Source organism: Penicillium psychrosexuale (genome assembly GCF_028828465.1).
Source record: "Penicillium psychrosexuale strain IBT 29551 chromosome Unknown utg000003l, whole genome shotgun sequence".
Taxonomy (NCBI): Eukaryota; Fungi; Ascomycota; class Eurotiomycetes; order Eurotiales; family Aspergillaceae; genus Penicillium; species Penicillium psychrosexuale.
The window spans coordinates 146,375-172,539 of NW_026643188.1; the positions used below are offsets into that span (position 1 = coordinate 146,375).

A 26,165-nucleotide genomic window follows, 5' to 3' on the forward strand; every position below is an offset into this window, starting at 1 on the left:
ATATCTAGATCGGACGACATGCAAACTTGACAAGGGCCTAGTTGTATCGCAATCTAAAAGCAAGAAAAACATGAAAAGATAAGCTACAACTTGAAATACAAAGTAGCACACCAGGATAGCAAATTCGAGTATAAAGGTTGCTTCTTACCCAGCAGTTGATCCACTACTCACCATTGACTATTCCAAAACATCGCAATCAATCAAAAGAATGTCTAGCTTTGTCCATATTCTTGCACTCGTGCCCTTGGCACTGGCTGCCAGCATGATCAGGATGGTCCCTAATCAGGTACGGCTATGGAGTACGTCCATCGGATCAACTTGTTTACTCTTTATCTAGGCTATGATTTTCAAAGAACACGACTTCGCAATGAATGCCGGCCGAAAAGGAGTGCTCATTGCGTCTGATGGAAATTGCATGAATCTCGACAGCATTTCCGACTAGTAAGTTGAATATTATTCCCAGAAACATGAACTTTTGTTGACTAAAGTATCAGCCGCATGAATGTTGGATCAATCTACGTCCCATGTCCATCTGAGGTCAAGCAAGACATGATGTGCTCAATGTACTCGTAAGTAAAATAGCCTCTGACTACAGGTTCCTAGTGTTAAATTATCTAGTGATAACTCTTGCAACAACGAGCTGTTCACATTTACCCGACCCCATGCAAATTTGTTCAGACCGACTGTTGGCGATGGTGTTGGTAGACATGTCAGAAGCATTAAATGCGCGACAGTTTATTCTCCTGCCGACAGACAGGGACATGTATTCTCAAGTGATCATGCATCTACCAAGAGTCCCAGCAACTGCCCCAATGACAGCTGTTCCAATGAACTGGACTGTCAATCAAACCACCCGGATTATGGTATGTACTGCTCTTCGAGCTCTCTGACCTGCCAGCGAACCTTTGAAACTGGCAGACGTTGCGAAGGAGATAGCCGGTGTTCTGGGGGCCAATGTTCAAGTGGAAAGTGTATGGCTGTCGCAGAAAACTCGCGTTGTCTGCAGGGCTCTGAGTGTCCTTCTGGCCTGCGGTGTCGTCCTACTCGGGTTTTGAATTGGTCTGGAGCTTCTACTGTGGAGACGGTCTGCATGAAAGACGAGGATGTTCGTGGAATACAGTGTTCTGCTGAAAGGCCTTGCCAAGAGCATATGTCGTGCAGTCTTCAACATGAGACTAACACGTACTGTGAGTGGGATGGTACTTGCGGACTGAATACCATGAGTTGTGAGTCAGGCAGTCAATGCTGCTCTGGATTTTGCAGGGCCAACTTATGCCAGTGATAGTCTTTGCAGAGTATGTCAAGCTTGGAGGAAATGGTATTTGAATTGAGATAAAGATTGAATCTTAGCTCGGCCTTATGCAACAAATTTGTTTGAAAGTTACTCCTTTCGGGGGGGACACAGCCGCTGAATTCTTTCCAATGCATCCTCTCGAATCTCGCGGACAATATCTTCTGCAGGTTTCACACCATGTATCAGTCCCACAGAGGCCCCTGCATATGTCGCAAGTCTCCCCTCAGGCCCCCAGCCGTTATCGCCCGTCTTAGCAGCTTCATCATGAAGTCTTCTCAGTTCCTCGAAAGGCTTTCCTTCCTGCCGCTCAACAAATGATTTGTTCACGATAGTCCGGGGACTATATTGCTCTGGCCACCCGAAAGTGCCTCGGAGGTGATTATATAGTAGCGTACGCGTGGTTGAGGCCGCACCATCGACCGCACGTACAACCTCGTCCTGGTAGCCCTGGCTAATGCGTGCTTCACTGGCAGCCAGGAATCGAGTCCCCATCACCACACCCGAAGCTCCAAGGCACAATGCCGCTGCAACACCGCGCCCATCTGCGATTCCGCCAGCTGCAAACAAAGGAATTTGGCTGCCTGACATGGCATCTGCCACTTCGGGAAACAGGGCCATAAGCCCCATTCCGTCTTTCGCCCGACCATGGCCACCAGATTCAGCTCCTTGGAGAACAATAACATCTGGTCGCTCACTGTTCAGAAGAAGCTCCTTCGCCTCCTTCAGAGTGCCAATTTGAATCCAGATTTGGGTGTCAGGGGATACTTGACGGATCTTGCGAGACCAGTCGTCGTATTCCTTGGGTCCCTGGCGTGGAGCGTATAGCCAGGCTGCACATGGTTTATACTTTTCGATAGCGGCGACGGCAACATTGATGTCGTCAGCCCAGAGCTGGTATCCTATGCCGACAGGCAGTGTCGAGCCGGGAGTTGGTATTGTGCCAGCTTCTTGGTGTATGAGCGATGATGCTTTCTCGAGATCATCACTTGTGTCCTGTGTTTTGGCACCGGGGCCAATGAACCCTAGTCCACCGGCGCGAGAGACAGCTACTGCCAATGCTGGACCGGACATTACTTTCATAGGTGCGCTGACCACAAAGGGACTAGATACCCATGGGTATCGCGATAGCAAGCTTGCCGCCATAGTTTGATGCTTGGGACGGTTGATGAATATTGCTATTTGGATAATATGGCAGTGAGAGCGGTAGTTGTGTGGTCCCTTGCGTTTTGTAGTTACCGAGGAATCGTTGACGTCACCATAGAAGCCCCGCAATATCCGCATACAAAACAAACACCAAATGTGGCTAGTTAGTTAGAGGAAGTTGCAAGGCCTCAGGCATCATATGACACTTCACATGACATTCCCGCAATATCCGCAATATCCACTGCCCACTCATTCCATCCGTGATACCCTACTTATCCCATTCCACTCGGAAATTGCGGGATCTCTACCCTACTTATTGTTCGAAGATATGCCACACTCCGACCTCAAGCGAATGCGCACTAGAGTTGCCTGTTACCCATGCCGGGAGCGGAAAAGAAAATGCGACGGCGCTGAACCTTGTAGGACTTGCAGTCAATGGGGCTATGACTGCCACTACGAACGTCAGTCACGACAGAGGAACCATCCTCCCCAACAACCGCAGAGAGAAATTGCTCCAGATCCAAGGCCTCCACAGCAAACCGACTCGGTTGATACACACGGGCTGGATCGTCGGTTGTGGGCAAACTCCGGTGCTGCGTTTGTTCGGAGGATGGGCCTGAATATCGATCCTGCGAAAGCGCCAAAACTCAGCCTTTTTGGTTGGAATATTGGAAAGCGACAACTGTCGTCTGAACCCCAAGCTGTATATCCTGTGCTGTCAATCACGGATATCACATCATTGGAACACATGAGGACCCTCGCTCAGGTCTACTTCACCAAGATTGCTCCATACTATGGCTTTATTGATTCTTCTCAATTTTTTGAGCGACTGGAGGCTAGGTGGCAGTCTCCCATGGTTAATAGTTTATATGACAGTGTTCTAGGTGGGGTCGCTGCACTAGGTTGTTTGCATTCCCAACGAAACATGACCATCACCGAGTTACATCTCATCGCATCCGCACAATCTATTCTCGACTCGCACGTTCTGTGTGGGGCTCCCCCCGTAGACCTTCTTGTTGGGTGGACATTACGAGTCGTCTATATGCGAATGACAGATCTGCCTCACTCAACATGGATGGCGAGCTCGAAGTTGATGCATCTGGTGGAAGCTGCAGGATTCCATCTAGAGTCCACTGATTCAGTCTTTCCGCGTAGTATTGACACGGAGTTTGATCCAAACATCCAAAGGCGACTCTTCGGCGTGGCACTACACCTTAATATGTGGACTTCTTATGATCTTGGTTTATCAAGAGTGTCCTTTCAAAAGAATGATCTGCCATTACTCCCATCAACTATCGAGGGTGACTACACGCATGAGCTGCTGGGGCTTATTCCATTATCGGCAAGCCTAGATCCAGGAAAGCCAAAAGAAGATGATATCAAGCTAGAAGAAACGCTTGCACAGATCCTAGAAAGAGTTCATAATGAGCCTCCCTCGGCCATGGCGCAATGCAATCTTGTGCTTTGCATTCTGCGCAGAATTCACACAGAGAAACTTGAGATCTCTCCTCTCCTCGCCGAAAAAGCCTTAGCGGTGCTGAAAAAGGGACTTTCTTGCTCACGCACTATGGTCGCGAACTGCAATCCCTGGCAACATATGGCAAATGTACCTTTCCACGTCATATGTCTCTTGCTTGTGATGGACACACGGCAATCGCTAGCGCTACTCCCCGAAGCAATGCAGACATTGAAGTTCGTCGCCTCCACTTACGATACAAACACCATGAGAGAAGCCTGGAGTGCGGCTCTCTTGCTGGTTATGCTTCATCAACAACGGAGGAAAGATGATATTGCGATCTTCAATGACATTATGAACATGGAGGAGCAAGAACGTCCAGCTGGAATATCCCCGCAAGAATTTCCAAGCGCGGAAGAGTACTCCTGGCTAGGGGCTTTGGTCGCTGATCTACCCGGTTTGCAAAGGGATGACCTTGATCAATTTCTGAATTCGGATATGATTGATAGCTCAAGTTTCTTGGGTGGGGCTAGATGAACCCTACCTAAGAGCACTCATATGTTTGAGAGAGATTTAATTTGTGAACATTGTCTTGCCTCATTTTAGACCTTGTAAATTTAGTTTTGCTTTGAAGTTCCACATGGTACAAAGCCTTGCGGAAATTGCGGGCGACTTGCTGTGCCTGGCTGGTAAAATTCTCTGTTCCGCAATACCCGCTTCTATACATTGGGAAATCAAAAAGCTGTTTGAATAAAAACATGCACACTCATTATTTATTAGTGTTCATAACCCAATATTCCACCGCAGTACAGGAAGCTCGGCCTGAATTCAGCATACCTGGACATCCAACCGTCAAGCTCAGCGACAGAACGTGTCTGCACGTCGCTACTCTATCAAGTCCAAAATGCATGAGAAGACACTGATCGAAGCCAATAACGCACTTCCGCCACCTCTTTCCAACACAGTAAGCTATGTTGATTTTGAAGGGACCGATGACCCCGAGCATCCTCAGAATTGGAGACTGTCTACAAAGTAAGCCATAAGTTCAAATCAGCCAAAGATCTGGATATTCTGAATGCAAACTAACCACAATTTTTATTCAGGATTTTCAACTCTACCTTAGTCTGCTCAGAGACATTTATCGTCTCATTAACAAGCGCCATCTTCGCACCGGGAATCGACAAAGCAAGCAAAGCGTTCGGGGTTGGGACAGAGGTCGGAACACTGGGAACAACCCTCTACGTCCTTGGCTTTGCCACAGGACCCCTCATATGGGCACCTGCATCAGAGCTACGGGGAAGGAAATGGCCTTTGACAATTTCAATGTTAGGCGGTGGAATCTTCACTATTGCATCAGCAGTGTCCAAAAACATCCAGACCCTGATCATATGCCGTTTCTTCGCTGGCATGTTTGGCGCAAGCCAATTGACTGTTGTGCCCGCTGTACTAGCCGATCTATACAGTAACGCCACTCGCGGTGCTGCAATTTCGCTGTACGCGCTGACCGTTTTTGTGGGGCCGTTTACGGCTCCTTTTGTGGGTGGCTTCATTGCGTCGAGTTATCTTGGCTGGCGGTGGACTCTTTATATCCCGGCAATTTTCAGCCTGTCAATTGCGCTATTGAGTTGTTTCTTTTTGGCTGAGACATATCCGGCTTCTATTCTCGTGACGAAGGCTACTGCTATCCGCAAAGAGTCCCAAAATCGCAATATTCGTGCCAGACATGAGGATGTCGAGGTCAGCATCGCAGATCTCGTGGAGAAATACTTCACACTTCCATTGAAGCTGCTCTTCACAGAGCCTATTATTCTCGTCGTGTCAACTTACATGTCTTTCATCTACGGCATTGTCTATGCGCTTCTTGAGGCATATCCCTACGTCTTCGAGCATGTTCACGGAATGACTCCTGCTTTTGCTGGTCTAATGTTTATTGGCCTCATCATTGGCGTGGTACTTGCATGTTCCTTTATTCTTTTCGGACAGTTGGCCTATGCAAGGAAACTGGCAGAGAATAAAGGCATCCCAGTGCCCGAGTGGCGCCTCGCTCCACCACTCTTAGGAGCGCCTGTCTTTACAATAGGTCTCTTCTGGTGAGTAGAATGATTTTCTATTAGAATGATGTATGATGTCAGCTAACTGTCCATCAGGTTTGGCTGGACGGGGTTCACCCCTCAGATTCACTGGGCTGTACCTGCCGCAGCCGGGATATTCATCGGATTCGGTGTGCTGTGCATATTTCTTCCATGCTTCAACTATCTCGTCGATGCATATTTGCCAATGTAAGTTCTTGGCCCCTCTACTTGAAGTAGTCAAGACACTCTGCTGACCTGAATTGTAGCGCTGCTTCAGCTGTCGCTGCCAACATCATTCTTCGATCAGCAGTAGCTGCGGGCTTTCCGTTATTCGCGAGGCAGATGTTTCAAAATATGGGAATTCAATGGGCTGGCACGCTACTTGGATGTTTAGCCGCAATCATGATCCCCATTCCGATCATATTCAGGGTTTATGGACCTTGGCTGCGAGGGAAAAGCAAAATATTTCCATAAAAGTGCCATAACCTGGATTTTGAATGAGGTGAGTTCTTTCCGTATAGACAGGTCACAGTGAGCCACAGCTGCTGCCAGGCCGTAAAGCATATATAGTGTGTTGATAAGAGTTGAAATGCTTCATTTACATATTCTCAAAGTCCAAAAAGGTTCGCACTCATTTTAAAAGCTCGATCGAGCTTTAGCTCTGAGTGATCGTCCCAAAGTAAACAAACGCTAACGGAGCCGATACCAACCCAATGATGGCGATCACGCTGTTGCCCCATCCATAACCAAAAACTTCATACATATTGGGCGTAGATAGCTTCATTCTAATTCAGTATTTTAATTTCTGTCAGTTAAAATAAGGCATATTACGGCATATTAAGGCATCAGCTCTACAAAATCAGGCATTCGGCCACTGACCGCTATACACCTTCGCACGCCACTAAGCTGCTTTAGGCTTCAGCAGTTCTGATGACGTGGATTGCGTCGTAACAGCTTCGGAGAAACGAAATTTACGTGGAGAAATTTCATTATTTTGTACAATTGAGAACAGGAGGGACGAAAAATGTGATAACATTGGAAAATAATACAAACGAACTGCTCCCTTGAGCTCTGTTCACATGGAGACTACAATTATGATATTGAGCAAACTCAATTACTTTACTTCAAGAGTCGCAATCCTGTATAGGGGCTCTCTCCGCTCATTCGAGGTTATTGTCGATCGAACTGTCCACGGCCCATCCATTGAGCATAGTGTAGTCGGAGTATGGCGAGGTGCCGTGCAGGGTTTCATAGTGCTTGCGAGGCCCACACTCTCTCAACTTGGCAGAGTCTGCGTTGACGCACCGCTTCTGCATGATAGCCGCGATCTGTCGACCCGCATCCTGTCCTTCATAGTATGCACCGTGAAGGAAGCCAAAGAAGGTCGGGCTGGTAGCCTCACCGGCAAACCAGAGCCGGCCAGCGTTGGCACGAAGGTTCTGATGCATCTCCAAAGATGTGGAAGGAGGCCAGTTGGAGTAACTGCCGTAAGCCCAGGGCTCCGAGGTCCAGCGTGGGTACATGAATGCAGTTGGCTCGGGAATATCCTTCTCCGGGAACATCTTGCGCAGAACTGCCATTGCTTCCTGCTTGGTCTGCTCGTCTGTTTGGCGCTCGGCCCGATAAGCAAACTCGTTGGTCACGGTCACGAAGATGATGTTGGAATCCGGGAGGAATCCGGGGGTGGACAGTGACTGCCAGATCGGGTACCATCCACGGGTCACAGGATCAGCATAGAGGTGGTATTGTGTTTCCGAGGGCCAGAAGGTCTCGTTGAACTGGAAGAAGATCTTGGTGTATGTTCCCATGGTGAACTTTTGAATAGCTTCCTGCTTCCAGTCGGGGAGTTCTGGGGAGAAGTTCACAGCGCCATTTTGCAGAACTCCCAGTGAGAATGTGGTAATAGCATAGTCTGCTTCAACGCAGCTGCCATCTTTGTTGTGAACTGTGACACCATCGTCCGAATAGGTGATGTTCGTGACCTCGGTGTTCAAATGAAGGCGGGTGTCATTGCGAGTGAGGAAAGTCGATGCGAGCTTCTTAACAATGATATTGAATCCTCGCTGGTCCAAAACAAACTCATCGTGGTCGCTGAAATAGTTGAAGGTCAAATTGTTGCCCGCACAGCCGAAGACAAATGAGCTCTCTATTGGGGAGTAAGCAGCCTCAAAGTCTAGTCAAAGATGTTAATATCGCGCTAGTTGCATCTGCAAGAGATAACTTACCCCACGACCACCAGTCAGCAGCCTGTGCCTCCATATCATGGACCTTGGGGTTCCAACCAGCCAAGGCCATGCCCGTCTTGACGTTTTGATCCTGGAGATTCTGAGTAAGAATCTCACCTGCCCTCTGGTTGGCAATATCATAGGCGTCGTCATAGGCATCGATGAGATCGCTATAGTCGGAATAACCATCCTTGTTGTAGGTAGAGACATTGTCGTAATTTGCCCATTCGGTGGTCAATCCGTATTTTTTAGCCTGTCCGAGGTCAGTTCGTGTTCGATCGAAGGTATGTTCAAGACTTACCAAGCCCCAGATTGGGTTCTGTGGGCCTCCTTCCCTGCCAATACCTTGTACCTGTTTGACCTGTCAGCGGTGTCCTTTCCTGTAGCTGAAACATGCATACCCAATTGGCACCCATCTCAATAGTATAAGGCTTCCCATCTTTGTCTTCACCGAACGACTTGTGCCAAGCCCGACCGCCGATAGTATCGCGATACTCAAGAATCACGAAATCGTGCACGGAAGCATTCGTTAGGGCTTGCTATGAAATTGTCAGTGATATTCCAAGATAAATAAAAGGGGAAACCTACAGCAGCAGTAATACCAGCCACACCACCTCCCCTATACTTGGTGAGCTTTTGACATCGATCAATAAGAAGTCCAGCACTTACAAGATTGCAACCTTAGTCTTCTTGCACGTTCCCTCAGCTCGAGTGCGGTGAGGCGCACCGATAGCAGGCTGGACAGCGCCTGCTATCGCGACCAAAAACGAAAGGTGCTGTAAATGCATGGCGAAGCTATAGAGATCACAAAACAGCCCCGGGGATCGATTGCAATAAATAATGCAGACATCGACCCCACACAGGGCTGTACCTGCACATCCAGAGAAAGATAAGAAGCCGACTCCACGCAGCCACGCGACCCGGTAACTCCGACTTCCTCACACCTTCCGCAATCGGGCAAGTACATGCGGGAAGCTAAGAGAAGCCTAATTTAAAGCGATATAGGTATCTGCGGGGAGGTCTTCAATATCCTCCGTTTTGTGATTTAATCAATTCTAATCTCATTCCTATTACGTTTGGAATGCTGAAATTAGCCTGGTCCGTCCATGTGGATATTCCTAAGTATCAGATATACTCGCGTTCAACCCGGAATCTTCGAGATACCCTAATCGATAACATCCAGGGGGTACTCGAGCCCCGATTGTCATCCAATGTGCTCATGATATCGAATATCGTCGGAGTACGATATCGGTTCCGCTAAAATGGTGCACAGGCAAGGAACCATATTCGACAATTAGTCCCGGCACTGTAGCCTCGGCAGTCATACGTACCTGGAATGGCTCGAAAGCCGTGTAGCTTTGTGAACATGCATTGAACTGTTTCAGGCAATGTCCCCGGATGATCGTCGTAAATGACTCTTTGAATAGGCTGCAGGAAAGACTATTGCTTCCACTAAGGACCTTCATGCTCACCTCGGCGATTTGAGATAATCTAGCAAGCTCCGGAAGGTCGTTGGCAGATAGAGTGCGCACTATTGTTGCTGAGGTTGTCACACCGATGATCAATCCGAGCTGTTGGCCAACAGAATAGGCAGTAATTGTTGTCTACCTGCCCACCTCGACTCCGTGCCGACAAAGCTACAAATTATGTGGTAAATAGGCCCGCCATTCCGGTTCCTGCAAGGAACACTGGGATCAGACTAAGATAGTTAGAGCTGGAGCGCCAGAAAATGGTAAGCACTGCGAAAGAGATAACCGTCGTTCCCAATCCAATAATAGACGGTTTCTTATATCTCATAGTTCTGATTCGATAGTTAGACTTAGCATTCAACTTATCGACGAATGAACCGACCATGAATAATTGAGCCGAGAGCGATACCTAGGGGGAATTGTGAAATTACGAGGCGGGATAAGCCCAACGTTGGCCCTGCGCAATCAAACATAAAAAAGGGAAGGTTCGAGGTGAGCTATTTGGTTAGCAGAGTAGCAACACTATCAAATTCCCAATCGAAACCCGTAGGCCGCGGAGGACTCCGAATTGCAGAAGCTCCTGGCAAGCGCCGTAACGTAACGACCGGGCAGACAACAATAAGGAGGAACAGTCCTATGAATGACATGTTTGCCCATTAGTTCGGAGATACACAATTCTCAGGGATGGATGGTCCCATCGCAGCCAACACTTTGATTGGATCGCCGAAGCTTACCCAACGTAGAGGTAACTGAAAGGTAGCTTCGTAATACCACAACTTTGAACGGACAAACAAGACCTCCTTGTAACCCACTTCTTGTATGCAATGAACACGGAAAGGCCGTGTATGATGGGGAGGGGGGTTATCTATAAGCCACAGTTAGAACAATGAGGTGTCATCGCAATAGTTTCCAATGTTGGCTTTGAGAAGTCGACCGCTCAAGCGGCAATCGTAACGTCAATGGGCATCTGCCAGGCGCTGGTGATCTACAAGTTATCCCTAGCCAGCATGGCATTTGTGGTCGAGAGATTTATTCGTCATCCAGTGAATGATCTTGTCAATGCAGCTGAGACAAATAGGAAAGCCCCAGTCATTTTTCTCATGGTAGTGTCAATTCGATTCACAGAGGCCGAGAGATGATTAGTCGAGTTTGCCGATGTCTTGGATTGGACATGGCCGAACACTTCTGCGCGAGTTCTGAGATACTTCAATTGCTGTCTCGATGAGATCAGGTTAGTTTCTGATATGTCAAATACATAAGGAGCACGTGGTGATGATCTGCAAGGCCCTCGAGATAAGTGGAATTTCCTCATTTCCGGAGTCCCAGGGCAACCAAAAAGAAAACATCTTTGTCCATAAATACAAAACACATAGGACACGTAGTCAAGACACCAGGAAACAAGGCAGAAGGATTGCAGCAGTTGATGACCACAGATCCACAAGAAATAGAAACAAACCGAACAAGAAAAACACCGCCGAGCTATGCAAACACCGTGTCAGATGCCATCTGACGTTTTCCCGAACGCCAAACCAGAGACACCGAAGGTTTAGATAGAGAGCACCAGAAGATTATTCTGGGCTAAAGCAAAGACAAGAAGAAAATGATATGCAGAGAAAATTTGCTTTCAGCGGAAGGCGTAAGAAGGGCGAACCATTTTCGATACTTCTGGATTCAGAGAGAGCTGCTGGTAAGGCGAGCTTCCTGGGTCATAGTACAGGCCTTCGATGTGTCCGTCCTCACGGCGAAGAGAAATGTAGTAGAATCCGGAAATAGTAAGACCTTGACGAGCATCCGTTGGGGTGACGAAGCATCGCTCTACGGCATGTTAGCAAAAAATAAAAAGATACATGATCTTTCGCTACTTACCCTTCCATCTCATCAAGATCCATCCTTGAGACAATTCCTCGGTAATCCATTTCCGATTCACAAGATTCCGGGCCATCTCAGCATCTGTCAGATCCTTAAACGGCTGCAGTTCACGCCAGTATGTGCTATCAATGTCTGCATCTGCCTTGAAGTTCTTTGTCGCCAGCGTGTGATTGTTGAAATCGATGATCTCGCCCTCCAAGAAAGTCACAATGTGTGCATCGTGGGTGGGCGAGGTCTTATCGGGGATGTTGTAGGCCTCCATAGTGCCAGATAATGTCATGTCCTCGTGGTTGATCTGGTGTATCGTGACCTTGACAGGCCAATTTTCATCACGATTGTTAGCTAAGTATCGGCGGCCACTTGTAGTAGAAACGCTGATTCGTGCGCTCTCACTTCCATTTACAATGACAGGCTCACTGGGGGCGTTCGGACTAGCAATACGCTGCGACAATATTGAACACCCGGCACTTGCAGCTCTTTGGCAGCCTGAAAAGGCCATTCCAGATCGGAGCCATGAACACTCCGCGGGTGGTGCAATGTTGCGAGTGTACATAATGAAGTTCGCGTTTCTCCAAGACTTGCTATCCATCGAGAAGGGTATCCGACTGTCCACCAAGACACGCATACTATCTTCGAGAGAGTTTGAATGCCGAATGCGCTCGAGATAGTGGATGGTCTCCCCTAACACGTTGCGCATATTTGTGTCCGAGTGTAGCTGGCGATGAGCGGCAGCCCGAGCGCGTAGGTCGTTGTGGGTGAGGTTGGTATTATGTGGGTCCCCGCGCGTCGTGGGACGGTAGCGGTATCCCCGAGATGCGACCGCTGTTGTATTTTCAGCGTCCTCCTCTGGAGTGATATCTGAATAGCGATCGATGATGTAGTTCTCCAGTGTGCGACTCCTCGAAAGCCGGGGCTGACGCCTTGCAGATTGTAACAAAGCCGCCACTGCGGAGATCGATGTCCGAGCCTGGTTACTACGCGGTAACGTTGCAGAATCATGCGGTATCAGTTGCGCAGGGCCCGGGGCCTCATTGCGCGGAGGTCGTGCGGAGGGTGGGTCACGACTTGAGATGGAACTGAGGAAAGGCTGCATCTGATCGTCTTCCGACTCTTCGCGCGCAGTACCATCCTCATCATCAGAGCCGGGTGCCCATCCATACAACGACCGTGAGTTGGGCATTCGGCCCTCGTAGTTCGGCATGTCGGTTGATCTCTCCTGGTGGCGGACAATAGGGATGCGACGATTGAGTTCAACAGACGCGCGCGGGTTGGTGGGATCATCCACCTCCATGCGGTCTTCGTTTTGTGGTGGTGGATTAGTCGGATAACGACGGCGACGTTGTCGGCTCAGGGAGGGTAATAGCGGATTGAAGAGAGCTGGTCGCGATCGCAGGAAGTTCACGTTGTCATCGTGAGCATTATCGGTCTCCACAGGGGCAGGTGTGGGAATTGACGATCGGCGCGGAGGGTCAGGTGCCGCGGTCGTCGGGGAGAGTGGCGTGCCGTACTAAAAGATATTAGTTCACAAATTATACTACGGTGGGTTGCAAGGATAAAACATACTGGGTTAGGAGGCGGCATTCTGATCAGAATGCGCCGTCAAGGGGTGTGCAGGATCGACGTTGGCCATGCAAGGCCAAGAGACCAATATATGTGTAGCAACAAACAATTAAGTCCGGGGAAAGATGTCCACGAATCGCCTGAGAAAGTGTCGGATGTTGTGCTTCTAGGACTTTGGGGATGTGGAGAGGCCCGCAACGTATGACGTTCTTCCTTTCAACCGGCTCAGGGCCTCTGGAAGAATCCGTGGACTTCATTGAACTTCATATGGATTCCAAGTTGATTTTTACGTATTCTTATTGAATTTTATATACCTGAAAGTCAAATCCCCTGAAAGCCAAGAACGTGGAGCCCCCTGTCCTGCAAAACAAACATACCAAAATGGTGTGATCTATATAGGCCATTCAAACCCCTTTAAATGAAGAACAAGCTTACATCGCTTGCCATATCCCAGGCGATTAAACCTGAAAGGCTCTCCATGTTGGCAACCCGATTCTTCATTTAAAGGGAAATTGCGTTTAGGGGGCATTAGTTACCTCCTATTAGATTGCCTGTCGGGTTGTCCACGGGCCAAATAAAGGCTTTGATAATCAATGCATATGGTCATGACTCATGTATCTAGGTACTAAGAACAAAGAATGAATAGATTTCTCGGAGTACAGCTTGTGACTATTTGGAGGGCAAATCCTGTTCTATAGTCTCCATCAAGATATTGTCCTAAACAGTGTAGCTCTATGTGCAATTGAAGATCTAAATCACAGTCTAAATATTAACCAGAACCCTGAAAGGATTCACAGACCATCTAAAATGTTGCAAATCAGACCACGCGTGCAGCATTGCAATCATCGGCCAGCTGGACACATTGTAGGACCATGTTCCAGAAAGCATCTAGATCAACACCCCTGGGAATAGCAACACCCGGACCATCAACAGGAGTAGCGATCGAGCGCCCCAGTTGACCTGTAATAGATACATCTTTCCCGTGCTTTCCATCGGTGACAATACTCAAAGCAAAACGCTCGCCGCCTTTGTCATCAAAAGCGAGAGTTTGATTGGGGTGCACGTTGGCAAAGGCTGGATTCAGCGTCGACAGGATCGCGGCCACAGCAAGGGGATCATGCAATGGAGGCCCGGTGGTCAAACCAAAAGTTTTCTCGTATGTGGCAGCAAAGAAAGTGAGTAGCGCGTGCAATATCTGCCGAAGGATAGTAGGATCCTCGGCCGAGTGGATCGAGCCATACAAGATGCGCGTTTGAACAGCCTGTGTGGCCAAGACCTGATGTGTGAGATCTAAAGCCATAATAGCTGTCTTGGAAGCAAGAACTGGGTTGCTAAAGATTGACTCAGCAGACTCTGGGTCACACTATAATACCATCGTGATTAGACGAGCTAGAGAAGGATGAAAGGTTTTGCGAACGTACATAGAAGTTGAACTCAGCCCATGGGGTCACATTTCCGATCCTAGCCTTCTCACCAGGTAGTCTACTCATGGGGGCATCGGTGAATCCTCCACCAATGGCACCACCCATAATGCTCAGCCCTTGGATGTGTTCAGCTACCTCGGGGAATGTGGCAAACAACAGTGCGGCGTTGGTCAATGTACCCGTTGCAACCAGCCAAGGAGTTCCTTTGGGCTGTGCAAGGAGAGCATCTCTCATGGCCACAATGGCGTTCTTATCGGTGATGGGTGCTCTAGTGGCCTTGGGAAGAAGGTCAGTCCCATCAAGACCGGACTCGCCTGGAAAGTGTTATTAAAACATTCTGCTCCCAATATCAGCATCACTAACCGTGAATATCGGGCGCATGAAGAGCAGGCCGTGAAAATGGCTTATTGCTACCAGGATAGACGGGAATGTCAGGCTTTCCGATCGCTTCCAAGACGCTGCCGGCATTGGCGGTTGTCTTCTCTAATGATGCATTTCCATGGACAGTACTGATTCCAAGAAGCTTCAAATATGGGTGATGAGCGGCGATCAAAATTGCAAAAGCATCCTGTATCGTATTAACACATGTCTCTCTAGAATTTCTTTGATGCTTACATCGTGGCCTAAGAACAGTCAGTAATAAGAAGGCGGAAGGAACATGATAGACTGACCAGGATCGCAATCCAACCACAAGGGAGTAGGACTATATTGATTGACTTGGTCTAACATGGTGGATACCTTAGAGCAACAAATGGAATTGAGAATCAAGAGGCCACTTGGGCACTTAAGTACATTTGGCCGGACATAAACAGATCCCCGCATCAAAGGAGGGAGATAAGGCTTATCTTGAAGCCCTAAGCCCTATGGTCCCAATTGGGTCGATACAAATTATCAACGCTTCTAATGTCGACCTTACTGCTTTTAACAGAGAACGCTTTTTTTCCTTGATATGTATTGAACCAACTCTAAACATCTGTGCGATGAAATGAATGATCCGCTCCGCCCCGGCCTTCAGCCGATATCTCATCTTAAGGCTGGGCCGACAACCTCCAGCTCCAGATCCACCGCGCTGCCTTCCCCAACGACGCTTCAGCCTCCTTCGCGTCCTTCATCTCGACTCCGTACACAAAGAGATACTGGCAAGGATGACCTGGACTCCGTTAGTGACAAGGCCACCACCGCTCTAATCCGACGCGTTCTATGCCCCCAGACAAGCAGCCACGGAGCATCTTCCCCACAGCCTCCGGAAGAGCTGTTACCTCCCCTCACGAGCTCCAATGACGTTGATCGTCAACTCTACGCCCTTCTCGCCATCATAATAAAAGAATTTGTTTACTCGTGGTACTCGAAGATCACCCCCGATCAGGCTCTTGTGAATGAGGTTCTACAAGTAATCGCGCATTGCACGCGTGCACTCGAGCAGAGGCTGCGCCAAATCGACGTTGCACAATTAGCCCTGGATGAGATCCCTAGCCTGGTGGAAGCACATGTAATCTGTGAGACTTGACCGTTCTAAAGTCCTTCTTGTCGGAATCCATAGTTGTTCCGAGAAACATTGCTGACTATGATCTTCCAGCATACAGACTGGCCAGGCAACAGTCACATCTTTCTGGTCTACCGACATCATACCGTACAATCTATCATGAGCTAAATCCACACCCTGGTCTTTCTCCAGTACCTGATCCAGGAGATCCAGATACAATTGTCGAGCAGACAGACAACGAAGCGGTCTATCGCCGACTACTCGCCAACGGTATCCTAGCAGTTCTTCTTCCAACGGAAGATCTCGAGAACAGCAGTCTCCGAGCGCTTGTGGTTGATATCATAGCAGACCTCATTCTAGGAAACCAAGTCAGTGGCAGGGCATGTGAAGGATGGTTCATTTGGGAAACTATGGGCAAACTCGCCGCTCAAGTGGGACACCGTCAAAACCAAGATGACACAAAATCTGCCCCGGACGCTGGAATCAATCGACTAGAAAAATTCGGCTTGCTTTCAACCGAAGATGAGCAGCTCCTGGACCAGCCATCGGCGTCGTTCTCGGCCACTGCTTGGATATGGAACCTTCTGCAGACGGTTTATCTTGGTTACGTCGTCTTGCGTTTCATTGCGATAGGTTTATTTCGTGTTGCATCGAGTCCAGGCCCTTCTTCGCACGGTGTTGGTGTTTCACCTGCCTTACCCATCAACCAAAAAAGAGATGGGATGGAGTCGTCCGATGGCATCACAAGTAGGCGGCCGGTTCTCGACTACCGGATGTATGCCATGATTTCGCAGATACTGGGACTCTCATGGAGAATGCCATGGCTGAGCGGATTGCTTGCCCTGTCCCAATACCTTATTTTAGCAGGCCAAGGCAGGGTCGGTGCTACGGACGGAATCTTAGATAGGTAAGTTCTTGTTCTATTTTCTTTTTTTTTTATCTCAGTCTGCTGCTTCTCTGCAACCCCTCAACGCCCCAACACTCCTCGAGGGCTCAGGCCTTGGGAATCAAAGACTGTGGAGCAACGGTACGATCTCCGAAACGCAATCTACGGGTCAAGTGTCACTTGTGCGAGTCAAGGTGGGACATGAAGCCTCTTGCTCGCATGCTGCGTCGGTCACTTGATCTGTAACCTTGGAAGGCTGCAATTACCCGTGCGAGGGATTACGGTCATCTTACGACCTTACGTGATCTCCTTACTGTACGGTCATTACCGTCAGTCTTACCAGGCTGTTCTGGCATCGGATTGGTTGCCCTCAAATTGGCCCGAGCGACCTGAATTTGTCAATCAGGGATGTCTGTGGGCTGCCCGCGGATGCCCCGTCTCTGAATCTCCTTTGAGACAGAAAAATCCTTTGTCTGTGATAGCGCCGGGGCCCGGCCCTTTCCGTACCGCTCGTCCACTTTTTGTGTTGGAAATCTTGACGATTCCAACATCTGCCAACTTTCAAAGCGCTTGGTTTACCAAACAAAGAAATGACATCGCATCTTGGCAAGAATCGTGCACCAGCAAAAAAGAGAAAGAAAATGCAAAAAGGAAAATGGGGCCGATCACCCATCGGTGAAAGTGAACTAAGGCCTCTTTTGGCGCAAAAAGAAAAAAAGAAACAGCCCCAGTCGAGGCTAGTGAATTACTAGCTTCGGTCCAATGAGCGAATTTCCTGTCGGGAAGGATTGGAATTCGTAATCTGACCGAGGTTAGTGCATGAAGCCCGCTTGTGCTCCAGGTACGGAGAACGCTGCCGGAATGTTACCCGCTGAAGAGGTCTTTTTCTCTTTGACGTGCGAGAAAATGATATCCCAGTCCTTGTCCTGGCCCAAGCTCCTTCATCTCTGCCTGGGCCGATCATGCTCCGCCTCACCCCCACTCTATACGGCCAATCCTGATTTGATGGCAACTTCGACTTTTCCTTAACTAAACATGCGCAAGAAGGGGAAAAAGCCACAACGTCCCGGAGAGCTCCACAGTCGAGATTCTTTCTTCACTTTTTTTTCAATTAATTTATTGTCTTTTTTGGGAATTTGCCCAATTGCTCCGACGTCATGACTTGAGAGAGACCTTTGCTAACTGCTACAGATTCCTCCGGGAGACTATCGAGGAGTACGTGCTGACCCCCACTTTGTTGCCCAACCTTCTTATTGTAACAAGGACCGCCTTGTTCCCGGCCAATACCCGTCCAATATCTCAGATAGCGGCCGGGAATATTGAAGCTCCGTCCTCGGCTCTACAGTCTGTGCAGACCCCGACGCCCATTCAGCAAGCCTTCGCACCCACGGCCTCAAATACTCCTATTGTGGAAGGACTCAGGGGCCCTGATGCCGGTGTCATTAATAAAACCAATAATGCGGGTAACAGCAGCAACGGCGGCAATAATGGGAGGGGTACCTCAACATCCACCTCAGGCCGCCCATCGTCACTTTCTGCCATTGCAGCCGATGTCCCAACACCATCAGAGCTAAATGACCCGGCCGAAACCGTAAAAAGGAACGGCCCATCTAGGACGGAGATCGCCGCTATCAAGCGACGATGTGCAGCTAGTCTCCTGGCCGTGATCCCGCGCTCCGTCGTACGAACCTTCCTTGGTGTTCCCTCGTCGGCGCCTCCACCGCATTGCAGTAGTGATAGTACCTGCAGCACCAACAGTTTGCCCCATCTCGTTACGTCGTCCCCACCAACTCCCCCAAGGGCGCCCCATGAATCTTTCCAGGAGGGGAAGGAAAATCTGGCGCCGTCGCATTCGCATTTGCCTTCGGACCCCTGTCTAGTTGCATGTGGTCACCTTGCCGCTGAGCGGCTGCGCACAGACGATGATCCGTCTGCGGGGATTGATCGCGAGGAATTACATTTCCTAGACACAATCGAGAAAGATTTTCTAGACCTCTTTGCAGATGAGTACTGCAATAAACATCTAGTCTGGAGCATTATCGAGACAGTGCTGGCCAAGGTACTCCCTGAAATGGCTGAGCGCAGTGTTGAAGATTTACTGGAGGATCGTGGGGTAGCGTCAGTGCCGCCTGCATTTGTATAGAGTACATATAGTTTACGGCTTTGTTATTATCAGCAGACCTTAATTGATGAGATATGCCTTATGACTAGCATAACTTCCAAACTCAAAAATAGTGTGATTGTAGAAAGATATCGGGGGTATAATAGAGAAAATTAATCTGACATGGTTCATATATAGGCGAACCAGAAAATTTCATGTCCTTTCCGCGTGAGCAGCCCAGTTTTTAAAAAAAAGAAAGGGAAGAAAATCGATATGAAAAGAGCGTAAGAAAGAGATTCAGTACAATGTACTCCGTAGGGGGTCAAGGAAAACAGAATGCTAGAGAAAACAAATGACAGGGGGGAATATAGAAAACCAACAGCAAAAGAAAAAAAGCAAAAAACCCGAAGAAGAAAGCAAGCGGTAAAACTCCCGAGTCCAAGTCCAAGGCCGATGATACCATCACAAATTGCCATTTGTCCATTATTCCATATGCATCGTCCAGACTGGGAATACCAGGGTATGTGTGCGCCTATAAAATCCATCACCCAAAGAAGTTCCAAAGGAAAGTAGAGGTCGCCCTCTGGATATGTGTATGTTTTTGTTTGGTTGCCCAGGTTTTATATCTCGTTGCCATCGCGGACTAGAGAAATAAGAAATGGATATAAAGAAAGGTTCCGTACAAGTGACCAAAAAAAAGAATAACAGAATAGCAAAAGCACTAGATGAAGGAAAGGAAGAAGAGAATGGGGAATCACGAATCAAAGTAAAGCAGATAATGTTAGGGAGGGAAGGAGGGAATGCTTCAAGAAGAAATGAAACTAGCAGTGCACAAAGAGAGTGGGGGAATAATCATAAAAAAGGAGACAAGGAATGCAAAATCCAACTTGCGCAAGGACTCATCCCAAATTGTGGATGCTCCGCTTCTTCGTCACACGCGGGATATGAATATCCTCATGTTCATCAATGCGCGGCAAGCCACTCAACAGAAAGCCAGCCTGGCTCCTGGCAAGCTCAAGCCTCTCCATTAGCTTTCCGATGGTCATGTACTCCTGTGCCGCCAGACCAGCAGGCTGATGGTCGAAGTAGTTGATGACGAGTTCAAGGGCGCGACGGGCCTCGTCCTGCGTCGGTGATCCCGGAGAGCTGACGGGCGAGATGGTGGTAGACTTTGACCGCGGCGGCATGTACTTGGTCGTGATCTCAGGGTTGCTGCGATTGCGCTTGATGACGTTTGTCTGGCGGACCGGGAACATGGCGGGCTTGGAGTCGTCCATTTCCAGTGGGGATTGCAGGGTGGAGACCGTAAGAGATTGCTGGAGTTCGCGCTTTTGGCGATGCGGGTCTGTGGTGTCATCGGCTGATAGGAGGGTTGGATCAATGGGGACGGGAGGGGAGGTCTGGCTGCGCAGCCGGTTGGTGTCGCTGTTGGTGAACGGGAGACGGGATTGGCTCGTTGGTGTTGTTGGGCTGACCATACCCGCCGAAGAAGTGTCGAGTGAGGTTGTGCTGTTGGAATACCCGTGTTGGTATCCCCCTGTCAGATCGGGCAGTTCAGCCATGTCGTGTTTGTTTCTTTCTTGGCTCGTTGGGGACAATGGGGATCCAAAGCTATCAACGGAGGATGTGGGCGAGTGGCTGCCGGGGCTTCGAAGAGCAGACCCGAAGTCTGTATTGAGCTGAATTGGGCTGTTTGAACCGCTACGAATTCCGGTAGATCCTCTGCGCATCTTTGCGCCGAGGAGATTGTTCTTCTGCTTGAATTTTTCTAGCCAGGCTGCAGTGGAGACTTTTTCCTTGCCTTCAGGGCAGCCGCAGATACTGGCGAAGAAAAGTGCTTTCTCTTTGATCATCTCATCGCTTAGGGGGTGTCCTTGGCTGTGGAGGTTCTTTGCCCAGTTGGATAGAGCTCTCTCAATATCAGGGACTCTGCCCTTGGCCCGTTTGATGGGAGATCGACTCCCATCTTCGGGGTTTAGGTACTTTTCCTTCTGGCGAAGGACTTTGGAAACAGTGCTGTGTATGTTAGATTGAATCAAATAAAAAGCGAGGTTGAAATGATACCTTCTCTCGACTCCAAACAACGCTGCACATCAAAGTCAACCTAGTTCCTGAACACAGACAAAAGAGATAATGCTTACCTCCAATATCAGTCTGCTTCGCAGTCTTGTTTTCCTCATGATATATACACATTTGCCGGCGATCATCGTCGGTAAGTGTCCTGCGCGGCGTAGTCCCTCCAGTGGAGGTCTTTCGCACCGGACACATGGTAGCCGAAGGTGACACCGATGTCGGGGTGGTAGAAGCAGGTAATCCAGACGCAACAAACGGAGAGTGTGTCGTGAGCATGCTAGGCCAGGAATGCGAAGGCATGGGTAGTGGCATGGAGGCGTAGGGCGGCGGAACTGACATGCCATACGAGTCCACAGCCATGAGCTGCGATGGGCCGTAGTCGAACCCACTATATTCGTGCATGGGGGGCGAGTGCTGAGGAGAAGCAAATGAGCCTATCTCCACCCATGGCGAATGGGGGAATTCGCTCTCTGGCTCATGATGAGTCTCCGTTTCCATGGCGGGCTCCTCCATGGACAATGGATCTCAAGAACAATGGAGGTAGGGCTTTTTTTGGTGGGGTTTTGGTTTTCGTGATAGGCTCGAATCGGGAGGAAATCAAAGAAAGAGAGACAAACGAGATCTCGGGAAACAATGAAACAATCTAAGTGTGAGACAATAAAAGCTGATGCATGTTCCACTGCTTCCGTAGACCTATATAGAATTGCTCTGATAGAGAGTATTGTCCCGAGAAGGTAGCTCTATAGACCACCTAAGTGAGATAGAAGGGAAGTGTATAAAGTATACAATATGCAAGAAGGTAAAAGAGCATGCGAGTAAGGCAATGGGGGTTAAAAGGAAAATTCCTTGGACGATCATATCGCGTGGATTTGACAGAACGACAGTGAATATCAATTGCAACTGGCACGAGAAAGACCACCGGAGAAAGCCATGATAACCTTCCCCCCGAGAGTTATCCAGCGAACCGGTTGGTGATTGGTCAATACAGTGAAAAGGTCCAACCAAAATAATAAAAAAATATATAAAAAAATATAAGAATAGCCAGAATAATATCTCGGTTTTAATATTTGCGCAATTTCAAAATCATCCCTGTAAATAGAGGGGGAACGGCGTCTGGTTGGTTGGCCGTGCGATATATTGCGGCAGGGGTTGCATCTCGTCAGGCCCAATGCGTCTGGCGTATTACGGTGTAAAGGTATGGAAATCTTCGTTCTCAGGGCTAACGCGGTTTATTCTTGTTTTTTTTTGGGATTTGTGGGATCTTTTTTTTCTTCTTTTCATTCTCCCGTATGACCTTCCAACCAGGATGGCAGACTCGACGGTACCGAGTACATATGTATGTTATATACTAGCAATATAACCTGGCGCTAGCTCGTGTTGGAAAATAGAGATGCAACAGCGCGAAACCTTGACCAATGTCTGAATATCTAGTTAGTCCCTCGCTGTGGCTGGCCGTTGTCGGCCTCGCCTTGACGAGGCTGAGGGTCTCATCTCAAGAAACTTGGGTTAAATCAGGGTTGATCATCCGGAGAAGGACGGGGTTCGTTCAAAGGGTAGCCCAATTTGTAGCTCGATTTGCTGGGAGCCGGGTAGCGGATCGTTGAACCGCTCAACCTAAAGCCCGCTTGACATCCATGCACATCGCATGCGAGAACGGCGATCAGAGTGGACCGGGAAGAGGATAGCGGCAGGCAAACTATTGATTCTGCTTCCGTGAAAAGAGTCTTCATTGGGAATATCTTCATTTTGGCCAAAAAGCAAACCGTTGAATCGGAGACTCAACATTCAAATTCCTGTCCCTATAGGGTATATTGCGAGGCAAGGTTCCGACTGTGGAGGTGACCAAACCGGATCCGAGGGTCTTAATCTCCAGTAAACACAAATCATAAGGTGAAGTAGACCGAGAGAGAGAGCAAATCCACACGGAATAGATTGCACGGATTGAACAGAGTCCATACAACGAGGGAAATATTACCAGACTGGGGCAAAATTATGTGGGCAGGCGGATCCTAACCTTGGGAGTTCGGAATATCGACCGCATCAGACATCCACGAGAGCTGACCCGGCTAGAAATGAGCAAGTGAGCAATAGGCCGATCGTTGGATGGACGAATCTGCTGTCTCCGTTGCCATGCTGTTGATACGACGGGGTTCATCCAATACAAGGGCTGAACAGCAGGTTGGATAGTTGTCCAATCACCGGGCGTAGAAGGCATCTCTTGGCTGTGAAAAAGAGGGGAACCTCTCCCCCATTTGCCATGCGGTTTTGGCGCTAAAATCCAGACAGAACTTGTGCCCTCGTCTTTCTCCACTACGACCCACTGCGGTCCCCTCCGGCCCGGGAACCTTCACCATTTCTTTGCATCTTGCATGTTGAACATTGTCCAATTGGGAAGGTAAGGGCTAGAAACAGAGAGCAGATATAGACTATAGAGAGTATAGAGAATATAGCAGTTGGGGAAGGAGTGTAGTTGACTATCAAGGTGGTACCAAGGACCGTAGGACGGCGGGCTTCTACAACATATAATACGCTCTACTATAGAACAGGTATTCTCATTTGAGCGGTCTAGGTAGATGGATACTACCCAAATATCCAGCAAGACCCCGCTTGTTCGACTTAACCACGAGGAAGCCGAATGTGAAATCAGCCTGCTTTATTTGGGCACTTGGAAGGATTCGTTCTCGAAACCTGCCGGGATGGAATGCGTCTGGAAGACAGATAATGAAGCAAAAGCAAAGCAAAGGTGACTAGGGAGGTCTGACAAATTAATCCCAACACTGGAGAGGACTTCAATTGGTACGGAGTACTCTCGCTTATTTGGTCGCAGTACCAATCATTATGCTTGCTGCCGTCGGATTCTTTGCTTTGCACCAGTTAAATGAGCGGAAACAAAAGAAATGTGTGACAAAATTTAAAAGATTTTAATTCTACCACGGATTTTAATTAGACGGAAATCGCGTCGCTAGTAATAATCGGGTTTCAAGAGAAATTCGGGGTAGATCCAGCTGGCCTGACGCCATTGGAGAGGTTTTCGATCTTTTTAGGGCAAGGGCATTACTCTTCATTATTTCCACGACTATGTCGGAGAAGGAGCAGGAACAAGTCTAGACCGGTCAACATTGAAATCCTCAGGCCAATCCGTATCTTTGCTTCTTGCAATTGGATCTGTCATTCTTGGCTGTCATTTCCAAGTGGCTGTCATTTTCAAGCTTCGGGGAGAAGTTATCTGTTACCCTCGGGGTACACAACCGTAGGGTAACAAGGGTCAGTGTTACTTGAGTCAGGTACCGATGGATATACCTGTTGCAATTCTAATTCTGCCCGAGATATCTCCGGAAAGTCGAATTGTGCAAAATTAATAGAACTGTGTATAGAAAATCAATGGTGGATATAGGGGAATATGGCATAGATAAATACTACTCTCGCTTGAGGTATGTGAGTAACACACACTAGTAGCTAGCAAGATACTTTGTACTCCGTATACCATACAAGGCTAAGGAAAATAGAGTAAGAATGCTTCGCTACTCTGGGGAAGAGCATGGCTCATGCAATGCAATGCGACGGGGATGTCCGATGGATCCTCCACGAGATCACAACGTACGTTATAGGCTATACGGGCGGTCGGTGCCCTCATAGTCACCTGATGAAGAGGTTAAGTATACATAATCCGTACACCCTCGTACGCCGATCGTGCATCTGAGAACAGACCAGATCGTGAACAGTCCCTTTCTCGTTTTCACTAAATCGGCGATATGCGGTCTCCACCTCACTAGAACTATTTTGTGTCGCCGCAGAGATTCACGAGAACTACTCAGTAGCGTACTAGACTTAGTAGACACCATAAGAGCCCCCTGATGGGTAAGTCATGGACTTCGTACTTGTAATACTGTGTATTGGATAGGAATCGATCAGATAAACGTTCGCAATTCAACCAATATGTCTCTCATTCACCGCTTGTTCTTAAAATCATTTGTACCTTGCCTCACTTTTTGCTTTTTTCTGTTTGGTTGAAATAGTTTGGTTAATTTGCATTTCAATCCTGCGCAGATCTGTACTTTTTCCCCCCTCAATTTCGGAAAGTAGTTGCAGGCCAGCAGCCAAGAGATTAGAAGCTAAGAGATTGGAAAAACGTGCTGTCAGTTGACGGATCCATTTTGATCTTCCCCCTATCATTCTCGAGCAATATACTCCCTTGAGCCTATCGGAAGCCAGACTAGCATTGCCGGGTTTATTTCACATGTAATGGTCAACCGAAACTCTTGTGGCTTTCGAATACTACACGAAACTTTGTCATGATCACCGTTAAGCTATTAGCATTAGGTCAATGCGTTGAGTCGCGGCCCTTCTCTTCACGGAAGTATAGTATGCACACCATAATTGCCTTCCCGGCTCTTCCGTCGAGGCTATCAACTTCGTTTTTTACCGGGGCTTTTAAGCTGGCAGCTATCCCATATAGAGGACTATGATCGGCATTAGGCCTAGGCCTTTCGGGGACTCTCGTCGGCCTCGAAAGTAAAAAATTGGGAGACAAGAAGCAATGCGAACAAAGAAATCAAGCCACAGGCGGAGATCTTATAAATATTAGAATTACTAGCAAGGATGTTTGCGGCACGGGAAGTAATGGCAAGGGGAACATGCCAATCGGAATGTCATCGAAATAAATTGTTATGCAGGCATCCTCGGATCTGTACATGGTAGGGTCTGTTAGGTCCGGGGGCGATAAGGAGTCGCATGATGCCGCATCAATCTTCTATTCCGTACTGAAGTAGCACGACTTGGCTAGTTAGGGGCTGATTGGTCTGACATCATCAATCCTTTATACGGAGTATGAGAACGCAATTTGTGGCTTTCTTCAGGTTGGAACAGTAGGTGAAAACGAGCAGACTGCTTTGTTGTATATTGGCTTTTATTTCCACACAACCATAAAATATTTGAACTTTTGCGCTCATGAAAAAAATCGATAATCATAACAATATGGACTGGTCGCTTCAAAGGGCCAGAATTCCCAAAGGTGCCAAGAATATCAGAAAGACCCAATGGCCGTTCGCCTCGTGCGTGCCCCTGGGCTGAGCTGGTGTAACCCCTGAAGCCTAACTCGAGCTCATCAATC

At 48.4% G+C, this 26,165-nt stretch overlaps 9 protein-coding genes across 9 annotated transcripts; 4 read left to right on the plus strand and 5 right to left on the minus strand.

The window, feature by feature from the left end:
* Positions 1–208: 208 nt before the first annotated feature.
* On the plus strand, positions 209–1,055 carry N7518_003961 (uncharacterized protein; the record flags this gene model as incomplete). The annotated part of the gene is made up of 5 exons (XM_057184888.1): positions 209–286; positions 338–441; positions 489–569; positions 619–863; positions 919–1,055. 5 exons carry the CDS (start codon positions 209–211, stop codon positions 1,053–1,055), a joined length of 645 nt encoding a protein of 214 aa, XP_057041658.1.
* Positions 1,056–1,381: 326 nt separating this feature from the next.
* Positions 1,382–2,437, minus strand: N7518_003962 (nitronate monooxygenase; the record flags this gene model as incomplete). The annotated part of the gene is made up of 1 exon (XM_057184889.1): positions 1,382–2,437. The coding sequence occupies one exon, from the start codon at positions 2,435–2,437 to the stop codon at positions 1,382–1,384; it is 1,056 nt and encodes a 351-aa protein (XP_057041659.1).
* A 328-nt stretch (positions 2,438–2,765) lies between these two features.
* N7518_003963 (transcriptional regulator family TF) lies at positions 2,766–4,430 on the plus strand (the record flags this gene model as incomplete). Its single annotated transcript, XM_057184890.1, has 1 exon — positions 2,766–4,430. The coding sequence occupies one exon, from the start codon at positions 2,766–2,768 to the stop codon at positions 4,428–4,430; it is 1,665 nt and encodes a 554-aa protein (XP_057041660.1).
* A 367-nt stretch (positions 4,431–4,797) lies between these two features.
* Positions 4,798–6,439, plus strand: N7518_003964 (MFS transporter; the record flags this gene model as incomplete). The annotated part of the gene is made up of 4 exons (XM_057184891.1): positions 4,798–4,925; positions 4,997–5,983; positions 6,041–6,172; positions 6,232–6,439. 4 exons carry the CDS (start codon positions 4,798–4,800, stop codon positions 6,437–6,439), a joined length of 1,455 nt encoding a protein of 484 aa, XP_057041661.1.
* A 686-nt stretch (positions 6,440–7,125) lies between these two features.
* N7518_003965 (uncharacterized protein) lies at positions 7,126–8,978 on the minus strand (the record flags this gene model as incomplete). Its single annotated transcript, XM_057184892.1, has 6 exons — positions 7,126–8,138; positions 8,191–8,443; positions 8,492–8,542; positions 8,592–8,729; positions 8,779–8,809; positions 8,860–8,978. 6 exons carry the CDS (start codon positions 8,976–8,978, stop codon positions 7,126–7,128), a joined length of 1,605 nt encoding a protein of 534 aa, XP_057041662.1.
* A 2,305-nt stretch (positions 8,979–11,283) lies between these two features.
* On the minus strand, positions 11,284–13,109 carry N7518_003966 (GID4/VID24 family protein; the record flags this gene model as incomplete). The annotated part of the gene is made up of 3 exons (XM_057184893.1): positions 11,284–11,474; positions 11,526–13,035; positions 13,092–13,109. 3 exons carry the CDS (start codon positions 13,107–13,109, stop codon positions 11,284–11,286), a joined length of 1,719 nt encoding a protein of 572 aa, XP_057041663.1.
* Positions 13,110–13,905: 796 nt separating this feature from the next.
* Positions 13,906–15,334, minus strand: N7518_003967 (uridine-cytidine N-ribohydrolase; the record flags this gene model as incomplete). Its single annotated transcript, XM_057184894.1, has 4 exons — positions 13,906–14,451; positions 14,510–14,826; positions 14,876–15,105; positions 15,171–15,334. 4 exons carry the CDS (start codon positions 15,332–15,334, stop codon positions 13,906–13,908), a joined length of 1,257 nt encoding a protein of 418 aa, XP_057041664.1.
* Positions 15,335–15,497: 163 nt separating this feature from the next.
* N7518_003968 (PXA domain-containing protein) lies at positions 15,498–19,024 on the plus strand (the record flags this gene model as incomplete). Its single annotated transcript, XM_057184895.1, has 3 exons — positions 15,498–16,008; positions 16,089–16,902; positions 18,073–19,024. The coding sequence occupies 3 exons, from the start codon at positions 15,498–15,500 to the stop codon at positions 19,022–19,024; spliced, it is 2,277 nt and encodes a 758-aa protein (XP_057041665.1).
* Positions 19,025–19,881: 857 nt separating this feature from the next.
* N7518_003969 (transcriptional regulator family: Centromere protein B DNA-binding region) lies at positions 19,882–21,568 on the minus strand (the record flags this gene model as incomplete). Its single annotated transcript, XM_057184896.1, has 3 exons — positions 19,882–20,998; positions 21,047–21,068; positions 21,124–21,568. The coding sequence occupies 3 exons, from the start codon at positions 21,566–21,568 to the stop codon at positions 19,882–19,884; spliced, it is 1,584 nt and encodes a 527-aa protein (XP_057041666.1).
* Positions 21,569–26,165: the final 4,597 nt, after the last annotated feature.